Source organism: Sinocyclocheilus rhinocerous, unplaced genomic scaffold, assembly GCF_001515625.1.
Source record: "Sinocyclocheilus rhinocerous isolate Xijiao unplaced genomic scaffold, SAMN03320098_v1.1 scaffold612, whole genome shotgun sequence".
In the NCBI taxonomy this organism is placed as follows: Eukaryota; Metazoa; Chordata; class Actinopteri; order Cypriniformes; family Cyprinidae; genus Sinocyclocheilus; species Sinocyclocheilus rhinocerous.
In genome coordinates, this window is record NW_015625585.1 from 472,639 (window position 1) to 491,539 (window position 18,901).

The 18,901-nt window shown below is 37.0% G+C and overlaps 1 protein-coding gene and 1 long non-coding RNA gene across 2 annotated transcripts in view; one reads left to right on the forward strand and one right to left on the reverse strand.

The window, feature by feature from the left end:
• The window catches only part of LOC107753810 (uncharacterized), a 16,904-nt gene extending 10,365 nt beyond the window's left edge, over window positions 1–6,539 (reverse strand). The window contains exon 1 of the long non-coding RNA XR_001641507.1: window positions 6,373–6,539. This is a non-coding gene — a long non-coding RNA (uncharacterized LOC107753810). The remainder of the gene's footprint in view (window positions 1–6,372) is intronic.
• The window catches only part of LOC107753802 (POU domain, class 2, transcription factor 2-like), a 72,066-nt gene that overhangs the window by 38,559 nt on the left and 14,606 nt on the right, over window positions 1–18,901 (forward strand). The window contains exons 2-6 of the mRNA XM_016570049.1: window positions 13,557–13,625; window positions 14,139–14,173; window positions 15,147–15,203; window positions 16,873–16,977; window positions 18,563–18,805. Of these exons, the coding sequence (XP_016425535.1) occupies window positions 13,557–13,625; window positions 14,139–14,173; window positions 15,147–15,203; window positions 16,873–16,977; window positions 18,563–18,805 (509 nt within the window). The remainder of the gene's footprint in view (window positions 1–13,556; window positions 13,626–14,138; window positions 14,174–15,146; window positions 15,204–16,872; window positions 16,978–18,562; window positions 18,806–18,901) is intronic.

Sequence of the window (18,901 nt, forward strand, 5' to 3'; positions counted from 1 at the left end):
TAATTATAATATTTTGTATATATAATATCCTTGTGAATACTTAAAAAAAAAAACACCATGAAAAAAACCTCCATATTAATGTGATGTTTATGTAACGTATTTATTCAGAAATATGTGATACAGTTGATAAGACATTTATAGATGAAGCTCAGTCTCTTTTTTAAATAATCAGATTAATATGGATTTTTTTTGTGTGCGTGTAGTGTTTTTTTAATATTCACTGAGGTATAATTTTTAAGGTTACACTGTTAAATAATAAAAAAAATAATAAATTATATATGTTATACTGTAAAATTATTTAACAAAAAATATTTTATATTTTAATTAATAATATTTATTTTTTAAATATAGTATTGTGTGTGTGTGTGTTTAAATACAGTGAATACTTTAACAAAATACTATACAAAAATGTCCATATTGGTGTTATTTGACGTATGTTTTCGTTACATCAACATCATGTACGGCTGATGTATACATCCGTTTGTAACTTTAAGACATTTATTGAAGACTTTATTATTTTTAAAATAAGGATACACCTACACAAACTCCATAGTCCAAGTCATAAAAGACCTCAAAGTAATTTTTGATTCATGTTCTTATTAAGATTACTTTTTGAATAAGATAGTATCAATAACATTCATTTTAAACCGTTTTTATGACATTAATTTATTTTTGTCCACAATAAGATCGGTTTCGGTTCTGTCTGCACCTTTTGACAGAAAGTGCAGTTCCCTAACACACTACAAATCAAAAGATGATTTTACAAAGTACTTTTAAGCCACATTGAGCACACATGCACTCCCCTTTCAACATATTTAACACAAAAACACATATCTTGCCATTTCCCCTTCAAATACACACACTCGCTGTGATTTTGGCAAAATTGCCATGCTTGACGACCATATAGCCGACGACGTAGCAACAAAGAGAGCAGGCGAGCGATGGATGGATGGGGGGAGATGGGGGTGTTTGTGTGTGTCATTTGGTGAGTGAACATAAGTGGCACTGAGGCGGTGGAAAGGTAGGCTGATGGAGAGGGCGAGGTAAAATTAGACCGCAGAGTGGCTACCTTTTTTTTTTTTTTTTTTTATGGTATATCAAAAAAAGAACGAATATGGCCATGAGCCTCGCAATTCAAAATGGAGTTTGGTTAAATAACCTGCGATAGCTCTTGAAAGAAGAGCAGGTGCCGCGGTCAAAATGGACGGGCGAACAGCACAGAAAGATGGAAGAAGAGGTTGAACACACCCCAGGGAACCATGGGTGAAAAACCTTGCCCAAGGGCACGAGCGAAGAGTAGAGGGGGCCTTCATCCATCCAACTATCCCTCTATTTCTCCTTTCCCTCCATTCTTCAGGGGAATTTTCAGTCAGTGTATTTCCACACAGCCATCCTAATGTTTCCAGACGCTGAGGTGCTGTTAGCATCGCTGCGGTGCTAGCCAACAACAACACACCTACCTTACAAAGCAGCCTTCGATCCTTCAAGAGCAGCATGTATCTGCCTGCAGATTTCTCTCCCTCTTGTCACTTTTTCACAGGAACGCCGACATTTGTTGAGCCCACATCAAAAACAGCGCTTGGCCAAGTGTGTGAGGCGATAAAAGCGAGACGGGAATGGAGAAATTAGGCTGAGGATGAGGGAATAAGAGATCTGTAAGTTTGTGTGTATTCATCCATGTTTGAATTGTGAGGCCCGCTGTTGATTCGACTCCCCGCCGCACTCGTGCAAGAAGCGCTCTGGCAAATACAACCCGAAGCATCTCGAAACTATGATTTTTGAATCCCCAGGCCGCATAAATGACACAAAAAAGAATGCGTGAGAGAAAGCAAAGCAGAACAAGAAAGAAATATGAAGAAGTAGAAACGAGAGACAAGGGGGGAGGTTGGAGGCGTTGCAAAAGTGCCTCCAATATGCGCGGGTCTGAGCGCCCTCCGAGAGGGGCCCCGATCGATACCAACTCGGAGCAATAAAGCTTTCTCCCTGTCATCTCCACAGAATACAAAGCAGAATGGGGGAGAGAAGGGGAGGGTGGTGGTGGAGGGGGGATAGAGGGGTGAAAAGCTGTTCCGCTAGCCAGACCAATTTCCTAACCCTCCCTTCTCCTCTCCCTCCACCTTTTTTAGCCCTCCAACTACTACTACTACCACTATGCACAGCACCTTTTCTCTCCCTTTTCACCGTCCACCTCGACTCGAGGTGTTGTGTCTGCTTATATTATTAATAGTGTTTGAATAAATAAACTTAATAATTCATTTCCTCAGTTTTAACCGAATTGATGGTGGGTGAAAGATTCTGCAGGATCCAGCCGAAATGAAAGAGGCATGCGGAGGCACCGGCCTCCGGGTTGGACGAGCAGGCCAGAACAGGTTTGAGGTCGTAGCCTTAGCATGTAAGAGAGAGATGGATGTGCAGGTGAGAAAAGAAAAGCAAGAAAGACGTGCGGCGCAGGCGGCAAGGAAGAGGTCAAATAAGTGTTCTCTTTAATTGAGAGCCAATTTAAGTCCAGTGCAATCGATAAACCTATACACCGAGCAATCTGCCGTCCCCCATAACACATACATCATGCTGTTTAGTTACTTAGTAGATTCTGTCACGGACGGACACCGTCCCCCAGATGGGATTCATTCAGAATGGCTCAGCGCTTATTGAACTTGGCGTACGATTTGGATTTCTATCAATTTTGGGCATAATTATACGCTGCCTCTCTCCACGTCTGAGCCTTCCCTCTTATCCTTTATTAGGAGACAGCTGTGTAAATCTTCTCCTGTCATTCCCTCCTTTTATTGTACGATCACAATGCACCTGCACTCACTTTTCTTCTCCTCTCTTTGTCTCTCTACCCGTCCTGCATTTACTCATATCTTAATATGGTTCCTGCCACTTTATTTTGCCCGTCGTCCACTCCATCCCTCCATCACTGACACCTCCTGTCGGGGTGAAATAATAGAAGGACAGAGAGTCGGGGTGGACAGACAGAGAGATGGAGGAAGGGTGGAAGCATCGGCCTCCCTCCCTGTTTTGCGCGTTCCCCCGGGGAGGGTGGTAATAATGGTAGCCATACAGGGGAGGGGGGCGAGAGGAGCGATTATTGTCTTGTAGGGAGTCAGAGGTATCGATCGGCCCAGAAATATGTGGTGCGCGAAAGAGGTACTGTATCGGATATAATATACACTCCTGAGACGGCAGGCGCAGAGGCGCACACACACAATAATACAAAATACCAACCCAGAGACGCTCACGCACACACACAAAATACAAAATACCCACCGCCAGAGAGGCTTACGCACACTCGAGCACAAATATATTTACGTAAATCCGCTCTTAGAAACGCGTGTGGCTAAGATGAACTCGAAACGCATGCACACAGCTAGAGGCCGAGAAAATACTCCCGAGATGCTATCCGAAAACACACACAATACACTAATACAGATGATTCATATGAGCTGAAAAGCTTCTTAAAATTGCATTTATAGAAGTGTTTTTATAAAAACAGAGAAACATTTTGACAGTGGAAATACCACTAAAATGCATGGTGTTAAAGTCCACTGGATGGTATATTTAATTTACACTGTGGTGGTCTGAATTTGTGATACATTCCTGTTTGAAGTGTGTATTAATATTTAAATGCGACATGTTAGAGAGGAAATTTGTTTGTATGAACAAGAACAAACCAACTTATTACTTGAAGCCAGAACATTTCAGGTTTTTAGTTTGATTATCACATACACGCTCTCACACACATATACACACACACATGCAGGTCTTTCACTGCTGTTGCCTGGCAACGTATCTAGGTGTCCTATTGGAGAGCTGTGCTGTCCAGTGATGTCATGACCGCAGCTGACCAGCACTGCTGCACGCTGTACAGAGTGAGAGGGGGAAATATACTGAACAACAGCGGCCTGAGTTACCATAAAGTTTTGTTGTAGCATTAAGATTTTTTTTATTTTACATATAATATATAAATAAAAACATAAATAGAAATAAAGATATATTAAAATATATTTTTAGTATTTTTTATATATTATGTATATTTTTGGGAAAACACCACAAATGTTATTTTGTATATATATATGATTCAACTAAATGTATTATTAAAACATACCATGGCTGAAGTGAATCTTTAATACATACCTGGGCAGCACATGATGCAACTTTATTAGTATATTTCAGTTACGGACAGAGAGAAAGTGCGAGAAAGGGCTACTTTTATACCTGTACCCTCCATTGTTCTGCTCCATTGTCTTTAAATCAGGTCAACAACCAATAAGATTTAACACCCTAAGCTGCCTCTGCATCTCTCCTTGAGTCGAGGGGGAGTCACTGCTGTGCTTGAAGTATGAGAAGATGTGTGTGTGTTTGCACTGCATCTCTAAACCTGTGTTTGTTCTTAATGTTGCATTAGTTTGGGTTAAAGGAATATGCTTAAAGCACTGTGGACAGCGACTGTGGCATGTTCGAAAAAATAATCGTAATGTGTTGGGCAGTTTTGTAGACATCTATTGTAAGTTCATTTTCATGTTTTGGTTCATTTCATACATGTTTTGTTTGTTTAGCCTGAAAAATGTTAACCAACAAAATGGGCTTAAAGTGGTAACATCTAATTTAATTGTTTTTATTAAAGACAAAATATTATTTATGGTGTCATAATATTAATGAATAAAATATTAAATATTAAAATATTATTTAAACCTAAATAGATTGGGTAACACAAACAAAAGTAAATTTAAAGGTTAAAGCAGTTTAAAAAAAAAAACTGAGTTTGAGATTGAGATTCATGGTTGTATAGCTTGGACATTTGGAAACCAAATTTTTAAAATGTTTTCCCAATTGACTGCTAACATTTTTGGTAATATTACATGTAGTATTTGTAGTATTACAGTACATGCTATTTTTGGATCCGGAATCTTGGCAATATTATCAGAAATTGTGGCATATGACTCTTGAATATCAGCTTTTACATTAAAAGTAGACTGAAGTAAACATATATGTACGTACATGTGTTTGCATACCCATCTTTTGGCACCTAATTACATCAAAACTAATTGGGGGCAGTGCAACTAGTCTGTGATCAGCGGGCCACCGTTATTTATAGAGCCGTCCCTGCGAGAGACCCCGCCTCCTGTTCCTCCGAGGCAGACGTACCCCCTCACTGGCCTCCCCAAAGGTCAAGGGGGGCAAGACCAGGGAGAGGGGGGATGAGGGAGGGTGCGCAGCGGACTGACCCTTGACCCTAACACACGCCACCCAGCATCAGTACCTCGCAAGGACACACACACCCACGCGCCGTCTGTCACGGCCCTGACAGGCCTTACTGAGGAGCTTGGGGGGCACATAAAAGGAGGCCCAAAAACTTGCTAAACCCCTGACCGTGACCCTGAGCATCTCACACACACACATATTCAGAAGACAGATCCATTATGAGCGCTGGGGTAAAAGGCTTAAACCAGAGGACGCATCACGTGTCCTGTGGGTGAATCAATGTGTGTGAAGGGTCCATGTGCGGTTTTTGTGAGTTTGAAAGTGTGTATGTATTTTCAAAACCAATGCAAGTAGGTGATTGATGGTTGAATAGCTCGGATAATGCACGGTTAAATCATTAGTGTGGCACACAAAACGCAAGGTTTCAAACATCTTCTCACGTTACGGCTAAAATCTGTAGCGTTATTAGTAGTATTTGTTTTATTTACAAGCTATATTTTGGATCAGAAACCTTGGCAATAATATCAGGCTAGAAATTATGGCATATACTTACTACTTACAATGTTTTGCCATGGACAAATCAGCAAATTTTGCGACTGAAAATAAGGTTGTGAAGAGTAGACATGCAGTCTGTTTAATTATTTACCTGATTCTACATTGAAAATAGGCTAAGTTTTATTATTATATTCTAATATTTCCCGATGAAAAAAAAAAACCTCTGGAGAAAAAAAAAAGTGTTTTGAAAATTACATGTGATATAGGCTTATAAAACGGACTGAAACGCACAGCTTATTAAATGGATATGAAAACATCGTCTTCATATACGGCGTCTTCCCGAATAATGTCTGCTAACGTTTAAATGGCGTCATGGTTAAAACTCTTAATTACATAATTGTATAAATCGTGATCTGTTTTAAGTCCCAAAACTCGACATCAACACAATTTATTTGGAACAAAATCAGCTTTCCAAATATAAAACTCAACTAGACGTAGAAAAAGAAACGTTAAATTAAAAATGAGGGGAAGAAGTTGGAAGCAGAAACGACTTATTATATAGTTAATTCGCTCGTGCGACGAGTGATTTAGTCTGACTTTCTTATAATTCACATCATTTATAAGTAGAACCTATATACCTTGAAATCAAGCACAAGTAAAGAGTAAAATTACCAGGATGAGGAGAAGTTGAAAGTTGGAAATATCAGGGAAACGTCCGTTCGACCCGTCAAAGACTCTCGTGCAGGTTTCATATTGGTCTCCCTTTTAAGCTAAATCCAATTTACATTTAAAAGTCAGCTTTATTAATCGAAACCGCATACTTTAAATATGTAAAATAAACACGACAAAAAAAATTTGAAGTGGAAAAATCACCAGAAATCGCTCGTTCGATCTGTAAAGTTTTCATGCGTGATTATTAAAGGCACTGCTGCCCTCTTGCGGTTCACTTGCGCTACTTCAGTTTCATTTTCGCTGGGCAGAAGTGGTAATTTTAGCGCATTGAGAACAAGCAATGGAAAATAGAGGCGTGTGAAGAGCGAAAATGAGATATACTTGTTTTTCGTTCTTGTGATGAGCACTTTCCAGCCACCCCAGCACTTTCTTTTGCTGACTTGAGCTGTCTAGCTCTTTCTCTTTCTCTCCTTCTGCCTCCTCCTTTCTCAACATTGAGCTACACCACTTCAAACCAGCCTTGATAACTGCCCACAACAAAACAACATAGAATAACCACCTATTTTACCTGATATATGTCTCTAGAGAATAACTTTTTCCTTTTTTGTGTGAGCGTTCACTTGTACCCCTGTTCAAAGATGTCAGAGGAAGTGTAGGGGTGAAATACGGCGGTGTTTGGGGGTGGAGAGAAAATGTGGGAGGGAAGTGAGGAGAGAGTGACTGTATGAGCCCATATCTCATTCATTCTTTCATGTGACAATTAAATGTAGTTGAACAAGGACGGCCGAACACCTTTCAAGCTAGAAGTTTGAGTGTGTTAGGTATGGATTCTGATATTCAGATAATAGCATGAATATTCACTCTGCAATTTGCATGAATTGGTCATCGAGAGCAGTGATTGGTCAGCTCGTTAGGGCGCTGTGAGCTGGACTGAAGTCTTGCACACTGTCACTGATGAACCTGAGAGACTCTGACGTCTGACAGACGCAGACAGAAGGCTGTGGTTTATTTGTAAAATGGCGGCTATGGCGAAATGTCTGAATTCCAGGTAAGTCAGTGTCTTTCTCTCTCGCTTTTCCTTCCCTCTAATGATCTCTCGAGAGGGGGCCGCAAGGTTAATTAGCTTCGCCTTCGCTAACAGACTCTGCTAATGAGAGGACATCAAAACTAACTGGACTGAGGCCAAAAGTAATGAAATGTCAGGAGCAACTCTCTGGAGGAATGCAAGAGACTTGAATATCAGTGTGTGTGTGTGTGTTTGTATATGAAGTGTAATGTATGTTGGTGTATGTAGAGGCCTGGTGTATGCAAACAATCTGTACATGCTCCCATTGCTTTTTAATATACAAGAATATTAGAGAGATGAGGCAATAATTATGAAAAACCAGTGGAGTACATGTTTTATTTATATAGCAGCTTTTCTATACTTAAGGTCACTCTATAACCAGAAAAGCTCCAGGTGTTTCAGTTATATGTATATGAGTGTAATGTATGTTGGTGTATGTAGAGGCCTAATTTAAGCAAACAATGTGTACAGGCTCCCATTACTTTTTTTAATATATGAGAATATTAGAGAGATGAGGCAATAAGTTTTTTTTTTTAAATCAGTGGAATATGTGTTTTATTTATATCGCAGCTTTTCTATACTTAAGGTCACTCTATAACCAAAAAAGCTCCAGGTGTTTCAGTCATATCAGATTACAAATAAATAAGCCACAGCCCAATAGCACAAATATGTCAGTTAAAATAAGCAGCTAAAGATGGAGAACCCAGATAATGTTAGAAAAGATGAGCTTTTAGATTTGAATGTGTTTCTAGGAAATGTGAGCGTCTCTACTGTTTTTACTGTACTTTGTTTTTTGAGATGTTCACACAAGGATTGACTTCCTTGTATTCAGGACAGTTTTGCCGTTTCTTGCTGTGTCTGCATTTGCTCTAGCGCTTTACTCCATGTAAAGAAAATCATTAACATGCTTTTGAGGCTTTTAACTTGATTTGAATCACAACCGTAGGCTGATTTTTTTATTTTTTTATTTTTTTTATTCGAATATTGTTTTTCCACAACAATACACCTACATAACCATAGACAAAATACATCATATTATCGTTCATAATACTTATTATAATTTTTATAATTATTAACTAAAAAAAAAGATTCATTCTTTTACAGTAACAACCCTTCCAAAATGAAGTCGCATTCAAGTCACATGCTTCTTAAATTATTAAAATAAAAAATTTAATTATAGCTTAAATCGAAATAAAAGCTATAATCGAAATCTAAATGGAATCAAATTTAATTAAATTAAGTAAGGTAATTTCATATTCATAATCAAATTATCATTGCAATCACACACACATATACATATATACAGTATTATCAATGAATTAATAGGTGCATTTTAAAAATACACTATTATTTAAATATGATAAGAATTTTCATTTTAAGATCATGATTTGTACATTTGTTTCCCTTGGTCAGCCTTACACCCTTTAAGAAGATGTGACTGATGCTGATTGATTTAATTTTTCCAAGAATATCTCTCACTCTGTCGTTCAGTGTGTGTGTGTGTGTTGAGAGTGAGTGGAAGGCCACACAGTTAAACAGGAAATGGGGGTGACACTACACTGACGTATAGAGCACAGAGGTTTGTGGGTAATACTGACACAGTAATACACAGTGTGTGTGTGTTGAGAGTGAGTGGAAGGCCACACAGTTAAACAGGAAATGGGGGTGACACTACACTGACGCATAGAGCACAGAGGTTTGTGGGTAATACTGACACAGTAATACACAGAGTCGAATGCATGTAAATCAACCTTCACGTTTTTCACACAATTTTGTATTTCATAACAGTGTCATCAGAATGATATTTCCACCTGGGCTTTGTGAGGTTTATGGTTAATTAGTCATGTTTGTTGTGTCCTTCGAATAAAAAGTTCAGTCATTACTAAAATATACCACAAGCTTTCAACGAGCATGTAGCTATAATGTAAAATGCCTTTCATTCTATACAGCTAAAAACAAATATTATGCAAACCGACTTTTTTTTTATTGTTAAATATTTGAAAGGAAAATATTTCTCTTTATGTGTCACACAAAATTAAATTCTGAAAATTAAATGTAAAAAAAAATTTAACCATCAAACATGTTTAGTAATATTTTTTAAATATGTATTTTAAATATTAATTAACATTGATATGATGATATATTCAGTATAGTAATATATTGTATAATAAGACTATAATACAATAAGCTGGCTGATAATTGGCTGATATGGACTTAAAATGTGAAGATACATTTTATGATCATCAAATATACTGTAATGCAACTTACCAGTGTTTTAAGGTTATGAACTTCAAAAATCAACAGAAAAATAGCAAAAGGTACTAGTAATTTTCTGTCAGGACATTACACGTTAATTTTAAGGACATTTTCTTTAATCCTGAAACACACTGCATTGTGTAATTGAAATTATGGAAAAAAACGCCCATGAAAAATCAATATGGAAAATTCCATTATGTTAATACAGGGCCTGTTTTTGCATATTTTCTTAGAGTGCAGTTTTGCGTTTTCCTTATTCTACATCTAAACTGAGCGTCTTTCAAGTGTCTCTGTATTTGTTTTTACTGTTTGTTTTATCACAGCCTCACTGATCATTATCAACCGCACTTATGAAGGTTTCTTGAGTCAGAAGGCTCTCGAGTCTCAGATGAAGGAAGTGCCAGACATTTTTATGCAACTGGCGCGTCATATTCAGCTCTAGCCTTTCGTGGCTTTGCATCATGACAAAACAACTCGGTGGTACATTGACTGTGATTTACACTCTACTTACGATCGCAATCTCGAGTTCAACTCACCGGTGTGATTGTCTGGAAGCAGATGATCAATCTTTTCTTTCATTTCCACTCATTTGACTATCAATATCAGTGAGTAATTCATCCTAATTTAGTAACGCACTCGAATGAGGTGGGCGGCGGAGGATGGAGGTTTCGTTTGCCTCAGTTGGAAAGTGGCTTTAATTTGACTTTGCCTTGTATGACTAAAGCAAGTGAAATTTGTGAACCACCAAAAAAAAAAAAAAAACGCCCACGGTCGGCATAGTGGCATATAGAGTGTCTGAGCTGTTCTCATCGAGTGTTCGGAGGACAGAGAGAGCTGAGCAAAAAACATTCCGGTGAGTCACAAACACACCGACCTTCAATAACGTGGCACTCTTCACTGAAATGCAACTTATTCTAATATTACTTGAATATCAGGTGATTATTTTGAATCGGTCAGTGTTTGTTTGTAGGGTAAGTCTAGTTGAAAGGCTTGAGAATGGCTTTGTCCAATCACACGTTGTTTTGAAATGAAATGAAATGAAATGCTTTAAGTACTGAGATTTGTTGTCTAAATGTCTAAACATCTAATTGAAATGTTTAATATGCTGAAAAAAAATGCTATAAGAAATTTTATTTTTTTTGTATTTAAGTATTTTCTTGTAAAACATCCTCCAATAATCGTTGCAACTTCAAAACATTTTTTTAGTAGTTACTTAAGACTTACAGTAAGTTGCTGAATTTTGTTTTTTAATTATTTTATTTATTTATTTTTTGACAATTTCAGTTTTGTATATGCAGTTCAGCAAAACCACACAGTAAAAAAAAAAAATTTTTCAAAGCTATAAATAAAACAAAAATCACTGGAGTTTGTTTGATAATACCATTTCTGTTCTTTTTTTACTTCAAAATGTCATATTTAATTCAGTGTTACTTTGCCTTTCTTTATAATTATCTGTCAAATTTACTAGCGATTTCTGAGAAAAATTTGGTTCCCCACCAAATTATTTTCAGTGCATTTGATTCTACATTTTTAGTTACATTGATCAATGTTTGTGCAATAACTGTTTGTTTGTTTACATGAATGCCTGTTAACTTTTCTAATCATGTGTTTCTAATCATCTTGCTGCTGATGCATGTTTTCTAAAAGTTTGTTATTTGAATTTCTCTTTCCTTCCTTTTTAGTAATTGACATGATTACTTCCATACAGATAATCTTTATAATAAATCTGATGTGCAGCGTACACGTTCCAGCCGTGTAATATGAACTAATTTAACATTGAGTAAACTGGACAGGGAAATCAATTTGTTCTTGGAAATGACCGTGTAGATGGTCTGAGGTGGCCATCAATTTCACCGTGAGTAAGAAAGAGAAAAGCTGTTATCCTCCTGCGAAGTGCAACACGTGCTCTTGCGGGATGAGATCCTCTCCTGTCTGCATTAACAGCTATTGCGGGTGTGTTTGTGTGTGTGTGTGTGTGTACGTGAGTGTGGATCTGTATGAATGATGGTGTGCAGGATGGGACATGCCCCTCCATCCCCGCTGCTCTCTGGGAGGCGCAGGTGCTGTATTAGGATGAAGAGAGTGTCAAACAGGACCAAAACAGAATGAAATAGAAAAGGAAAGGACAAAGGAAAGACAGAAAACTGGACAGGGAAATCAATTTGTTCTTGGAAATGACCGTGTAGATGGTCTGAGGTGGCCATCAATTTCACCGTGAGTAAGAAAGAGAAAAGCTGTTATCCTCCTGCGAAGTGCAACACGTGCTCTCGCGGGATGAGATCCTCTCCTGTCTGCATTAACAGCTATTGCAGGTGTGTTTGTGTGTGTGTGTGTGTGTGTACGTGAGTGTGGATCTGTATGAATGATGGTGTGCAGGATGGGACATGCCCCTCCATCCCCGCTGCTCTCTGGGAGGCGCAGGTGCTGTATTAGGATGAAGAGAGTGTCAAACACGACCAAAACAGAATGAAATAGAAAAGGAAAGGACAAAGGAAAGACAGATAGAGCAGTTGAGCTGCTCACTGAATAGTTTTGCTGATGGAAATTGACTTTTGACGCAAAGGTGTTTGTTTGATTAATTAGAGGTTTTGGTTTAAGTATTATTCACATTTTGGATGTTGTTATTTGTTATTAATTAGGACAACTAACAATGTTAGTTGTTATTAATATTATGATTTTAAGTATATTTTATGTTTATTATATTAATATATTTAAATAATGTTCTTTTAGAATGTTATAATAAAATAATGCTATGCTGTTTAAATAAAGTTAAATAAAAAATTCTGTCAGGGTTTTTGGAATGTAAAGTAATATATTTGACAAGCTATGCTTAATATTCAATTATTTTCAAGATTTTTTTATTTTAAAGATGAGGTGACAATATTTGTACTTTCAGTTAAAACGGCAGACTACTTAAGTGAACTGCTAAAAAGCTAAAATTGGTTAAATCTGAACTCTTCTAACATCGTAGGATCCTCAAATCAAAGTGCATAAATGCATGTTTTTTTCTGAAAGGGTTACTTTAGTAAAGTAATAGTTACAAATAATCAGATTTTTTTTATTATTTTGAAATTGATATAAAATATAAACGCATACAAATTCATCCACAAACCTAATTAAAGTACCAAAAACGATAAATCTTATAAGTTCTTTTACTGAAAATGTGTCATAAAATGTCAGTAGTGGGATGAAAAGAAAAGCTGACCAGTTTCAGCACCTACAATATACATTTAAATGTTTTAAACCATGACTCTTCATGATGAAAACAGGTTATTTGTCAACTACCCTTTTATGTGGTTGATGATATAAGGACGATTGACAAAAAAAGCTAAAGCAAGAAGTGTTTTCAGTCAGTTTCTCTCTCTCTCTGACAATATTTGTACTTTCAGTTAAAACGGCAGACTACTTTAAGTGAACTGCTAAAATTGGTTAAATCTGAACTCTTCTAACATCGTAGGATCCTCAAATCAAAGTGCATAAATGCATGTTTTTTTCTGAAAGGGTTACTTTAGTAAAGTAATAGTTACAAATAATCAGATTTTTTTTATTATTTTGAAATTGATATAAAATAAAAACGCATACAAATTCATCCACAAACCTAATTAAAGTACCAAAAACGATAAATCTTATAAGTTCTTTTACTGAAAATGTGTCATAAAATGTCAGTAGTGGGATGAAAAGAAAAGCTGACCAGTTTCAGCACCTACAATATACATTTAAATGTTTTAAACCATGACTCTTCATGATGAAAACAGGTTATTTGTCAACTACCCTTTTATGTGGTTGATGATATAAGGACGATTGACAAAAAAAGCTAAAGCAAGAAGTGTTTTCAGTCAGTTTCTCTCTCTCTCTGTTTCAGTAGATATCAGGATGTCTAAAGCCGTCGAGGATGACAAGATGGGGATTGAGCTTCCAGTGGACAGTACAGGTAAAAATCAATATTACGATTGATTATTGAAGGTCTGTGTGAGCCTGGATGCTTTAAGGTGTAGTAGAAATGTATGTTATGTGTATTATCTATAAAATCACTATAATTATTGATATTAGTATGTGAAATCGTGAAGATGGAGAGGTTTGTGTGTAGGTGTGATGCTATTGTTGGAGAGAAACACTGCGTGTGTAAGCATGTTTTATCATGTATACTACTATGATTCTCACATTTTCCACTTGGTCTGAATCACACACAGAACACTTTAGTCAGCCATGGCCTCAATCTGACACACACACACACACGCATACATAGCAGCATAAAGTAACCCAGGTTAAACGCTTCATGGTATTCCAATAATGCAGTGCCTCTGGCAAACCAGACCATGCTTTTGTTGATGTGAGGGCTGGAGCCTGAGGCAATATTCTGACCTGATGTGTCCTTCGTGTGTGTGTGTGTGTGTGTGTGTGTGTGAGAAGTGAAGTGACATGACATGTGTGTGTGTCTCTACAGACTCCGAGAGGAACAGTCCGGAGGCCAGCGATCAGGTGTGTGAACATATTTTAGTGCATATGTTTTATTAGTTGTTTGATGTCAGTGAATGTGTTTTAATAAAAAAGAAACAAAAAAAGATGTTCATGAGAGGTTCTCCAAAACCTTGACCATCTACATCAGGGTTGTCAAAGATTTGATTTTGAGGAAAAACAAAATAGAGATATTTAGCATATCTGACAAAAGATGCTAAAAACCATTTATATTATATTAACCAACAGATCAAACCTTTCTTTTAATTACATGCAGCATTCGTCATTTGCAAATGTCATCCCAGGTGAATGCAGGGACAGTCCCGTGGCTAACCTGTTCATTTTCCCACTTGAGAAGTTTGAAGTTTGGACAGATGCAGTGAAAAGTGTGATGATTAAAAAGTTCACAGTTGTTTGCAAGTCTCCACTGAATGAATATTGAACAGGGTGTATTAATACTGTTACACTCTTAAAAATACCGGGTTTATTTGCATCTGTGGTTCCATGAAGAACCTTAAAAATCCATGGAACCTCTTCATTGCACAAAAGGTTCTTTCAAGTGGGAAAAGGTTGTTTAGATCATTCATATGATAAGAACTGATCACTGAAATGTTCTTTGAGAAACTAAAAATGGTTCTTCTATGGCTTCACTGCAAAAAAACATGCTTTTGCAACCTTTATTTTTAGTGTGGATGGTTCCATGTAGAATCTTTAACAATCTTTACATTCCACAAAAGGTTCTTTATAGTGGAAATGTTTCTTTAGGTTATTGAAATGTTTTGTTTTTTTTGCACTAAGAAAAAATTTTTATTTTAAGAACTGTTCACTGAAAGGTTCTTTAAGAACCTATAATGGTTCTTCAATGGCATTGTTGCGAAAACCTTTTGTAACGTTTATTTTTAAGAGTGTATTTGACTGAGAACCAGACCTTTAATTCAACATAGTTACTTTTTAAGCTTAAAATTGTGATATGTTCAATTTTTCCTGTCTCATTCAGACCCAGCCAATGAAAACAAGTCCTTTCTGCCTGTCACCCGCACCCAGCAACACAAAGGTGTGTATGTGTGTGTGTGTGTGTGTTAATGCCTATTTAGTTACGTCTGTTTTTGCTCACTTGGAAGCCCTCAGGTAATTCTCCATTAACATTGTAATATGCAAATGAGAGTCATTTTGAGCTGCATTCCTAACAAGATGCCAGACGAGATACGAGAGGGAGAGAGAGAGGGAGGGAGGGAGGGAGTTAATAAAGTGAAGTAAAAAGAGACGGATCGACCGGAGCAGGACAGATGTAGTTAGCAGAGAGATTCTGGATTGATATTTACATAACTATACAAGTTGAACTGCTGCTCTTCTCTTGAATCGGTGAGTAATCAAATGAATAACTGGAAGTGTGCGTGTTTACATATGGAAATGGACTTTGTGTGTGGTTTTTGTCTTTGTCAAGAAAAGACATGAAGTGGTTGTTGGCGTAATCGGTCGTTGACATTTAGTAATGGCAATTTGCATAGAAGTTGCAAACTAGCTGTACCAGTAACAAATGATTCATTGTTCATTTGATACAGATTAAGGGAATAAAAATGAATACTGCTATTTTAGTCTTCATATTTAAAGTAAATTAATTAATTTCGATTTCTATTTGTTTAATATTGCGTAATGCATTTTTGTGTTTTATATTGTTGCTGTTTATGTGATTGTGTGTGTGTGTGTGTGTGTGTGCACGCGTTTTTGTGACAAATGAGGACATAAATTTGTATAATGACAAGGGTATGACATAGGTATTACAAGTAGAAGGTGACTTTTCAGGACATTACCCCATGTCCTCACTTTTCAAAACGCTTATAAATCACACAGAATGGAGTGTATTGAAAATCTGAAATAGCACAAAGTTTCCTGTGAGGGGTAGGTTTAGGTGTAGGGTTGGTGTAGGGCAATAGAATATACGGTCTGCACAGTAGAAAAACCATTACGCCTATGGGATGTCCGCACTTTTCACAAAAACAAACCTGTGTGTGTGTGTGAAGAACATTAGTGTATTAAATTATTAGTGTTTATGTGAGTGTTTATTACACATAGCTCAAAGATAAGACGTCCCATTTTGGTGACTTCATCAAATGAAATTTACAAAAGTGATTTTATGTACATAGAAAGCATATTAAATGCAAGTAAATTGTCTCTTTGAATGTTTCAAATAACGCTTGTGAAAATAAAATGGGTGAAATAATGGTTCATCGTCATACGTATTCTGACCACTTATTAAAACATATAAAGGAAGAAGTGATCATACAAAATGTTATTATATTTTAAATGATTACAAACTTGCTGACAAATGGGTATAACCTAGTGGTTTGAAGGATAGTGTAAAAAAGCTGGTAAAGATTTACACTGACAATGAATTAGTTTTGGGAGCTGCACTGTGATTCTCAAATAGAGTCCTTTAATCTCATCTAATGATTCTTGTTATAAATGTGCCTGACAAGATTTTTGGTATATGAACTGTTGTTACACTGAATGACATTTTAGTGAGTGTCTTCTGTAAATCATGGTAAAATGTATGATAGTCATTAATTTTTGCTTTAGAAAAAAGTACAGTTAAACAAGACACATAATGTAGTGGGAAAAAATTAAAGATGTATTAAACTTTTATTGCTTTGATGCTTGAAAACTCATTTTTGTCTTTGACTAACATATATACACAGATTGATGTATGTGAATGTGTTTAATAGGTTAAAGCCGAGGAGGCCGCTGAGATGACCAGTGTTCACGCTCCTCCAGCTCAGCCGGCTCTGCCACACACACAACTCATGCTAGCCGGCAGTCAGCTCGCAGGGGTATGTGCACACACACACACACACACACACACACACATACACACACACACAATGAGACAAACAGCTACTCTAGTGAAGATTTTAAAAACAAAATATTTTACATTTTTGAGGGGGAAAAAAACCTGTGTTTAGGTTTGCCAATGGCCTAAATTAAAGGGGTCATATGATGCGATTTCAAGTTTTCCTTTCTCTTTGGAGTGTTACAAGCTGATTGTGCATAGATAAGATCCCTGAAGTTGCAAAGACTAAAGTCTCAAACCAAAGAGATATTCTTGATCAAAGTTAAGACGTGGCTTGTGTACTGCAAACACATATTCATTACTGTGTCTGTCACGAGACTCTGTTCTCCTTTCGGGCTCTGTCTTTACATTTATTTTGAAAGATGAAGCTCGCGATTATGGTAAGGGGCGTTACATTTCCGACGCGTGCTTGCGGTGTTCGGCCAATCACAATGCTCTGGGTCAGCTGGCCAATCAGAGCAGACTGCGCTTGTCGGAAGGAGGGACTTTGTAGAAAACGAAGCGTTTGAGAGAGGCGGGGCATATAGGACCTACAATAATGTACAGTATTTGAAAAATAATGTGTTTTTTGAACATTAAAGCATGTCAACATATTCTGTTACACCAAATACACCAAATAATGATCTTTAAAAAAGCATCATATGACCCCTTTAAGTGCTTTTTTATTAATTAAGCACCAATGAGATGTTAAGTGTTTATTTTTTAAATAAATATAATAAATGATACATTTAATGAGTTAAAAAAATTATCAGATTAAAATGTTCTATCTTGATTATTAATGTGACATTTTTACAAAATTAAACATTTTAATTATATATTTTTATTATGCAAATGACACATTTTATACATGACAATTTTTTTTATTAAAATACTTTCCTTTTTTCCGTTGCAATATGCATAGACAACTGTAAGCAAGCCATTCATACACTGTAAAAAAGATTTTTTAAGTTAATAAAAGTACTATTATAGAAAAAAAAAACTATTTCAGTCTTTCTACTTCAAATTGTTTAATTAAGTGTTGCTTGCCAATTCTTTGTAATTATTTCAGTGTAGTTTACTTCGAACGTAAAGCATAAACACAGGCTTTGTGGCACTTTTATTTAACCAATAGTACAATTTAGGGCAAAACGAGTTGTTTGCTCTGGAAATAAACTTATTTTTTATTTGCTATATTATGTAATAATAAATCTCAATGAAAACAAATATGGTGTTTATATGGATACAAACAGTGGAGCATAGCTAGCAACACCAAGGTCATGAGTTTGATTCCCTGAAGTAAGAATTGATAAAAATTTGTATCTTGAATGCAATGTTAAATATAAACGCATCTACCAAATGCATAAATGTAAATGATACACGGATCTCTCGCTTGCTCTCTTTCGCGCTCTCTCTCTCTTTTGCTCTATGCTTGTATTAACTAAATGCAACTACATGGCTTTTTGTAACTCAACCGGGCTGTGGATCTTAGGCCCTGCTTGCTTAAGAGAAGGTGCTTTCTGCTTGCTGACGCTGTTCTTTTCTCCATCTTTTCTCTTCATCCCTCGCTCCTCTCCTTCCTCTCTCAGCTGGCTGCTCTCCTCCCTGCACAGCAGCAGCTGTTGTTGCAGCAGGCTCAAGCGCAGCTGTTGGCCGCAGCCGTGCAGCAGTCGAACGCTGCGCATGCCGCCCACGCAGCCGCGGCGGCCAATCAGCAGCAGCAGACGCAACAGCAGCAGGCCAATCAGGCAGCAGCACAAGCCCGGTCTCACGCCAAACCTGAGCAAGCTCCGCCTCCACTTCTGTCCCAGCCTATCCAGCTCACTGCCCAGGTACCTTCAGCCAGGGGCGTAGCCATCAATTCAGAAGTGAGGGGGACAGAAATGTTTATATATATATATATATATATATATATATATATATATATA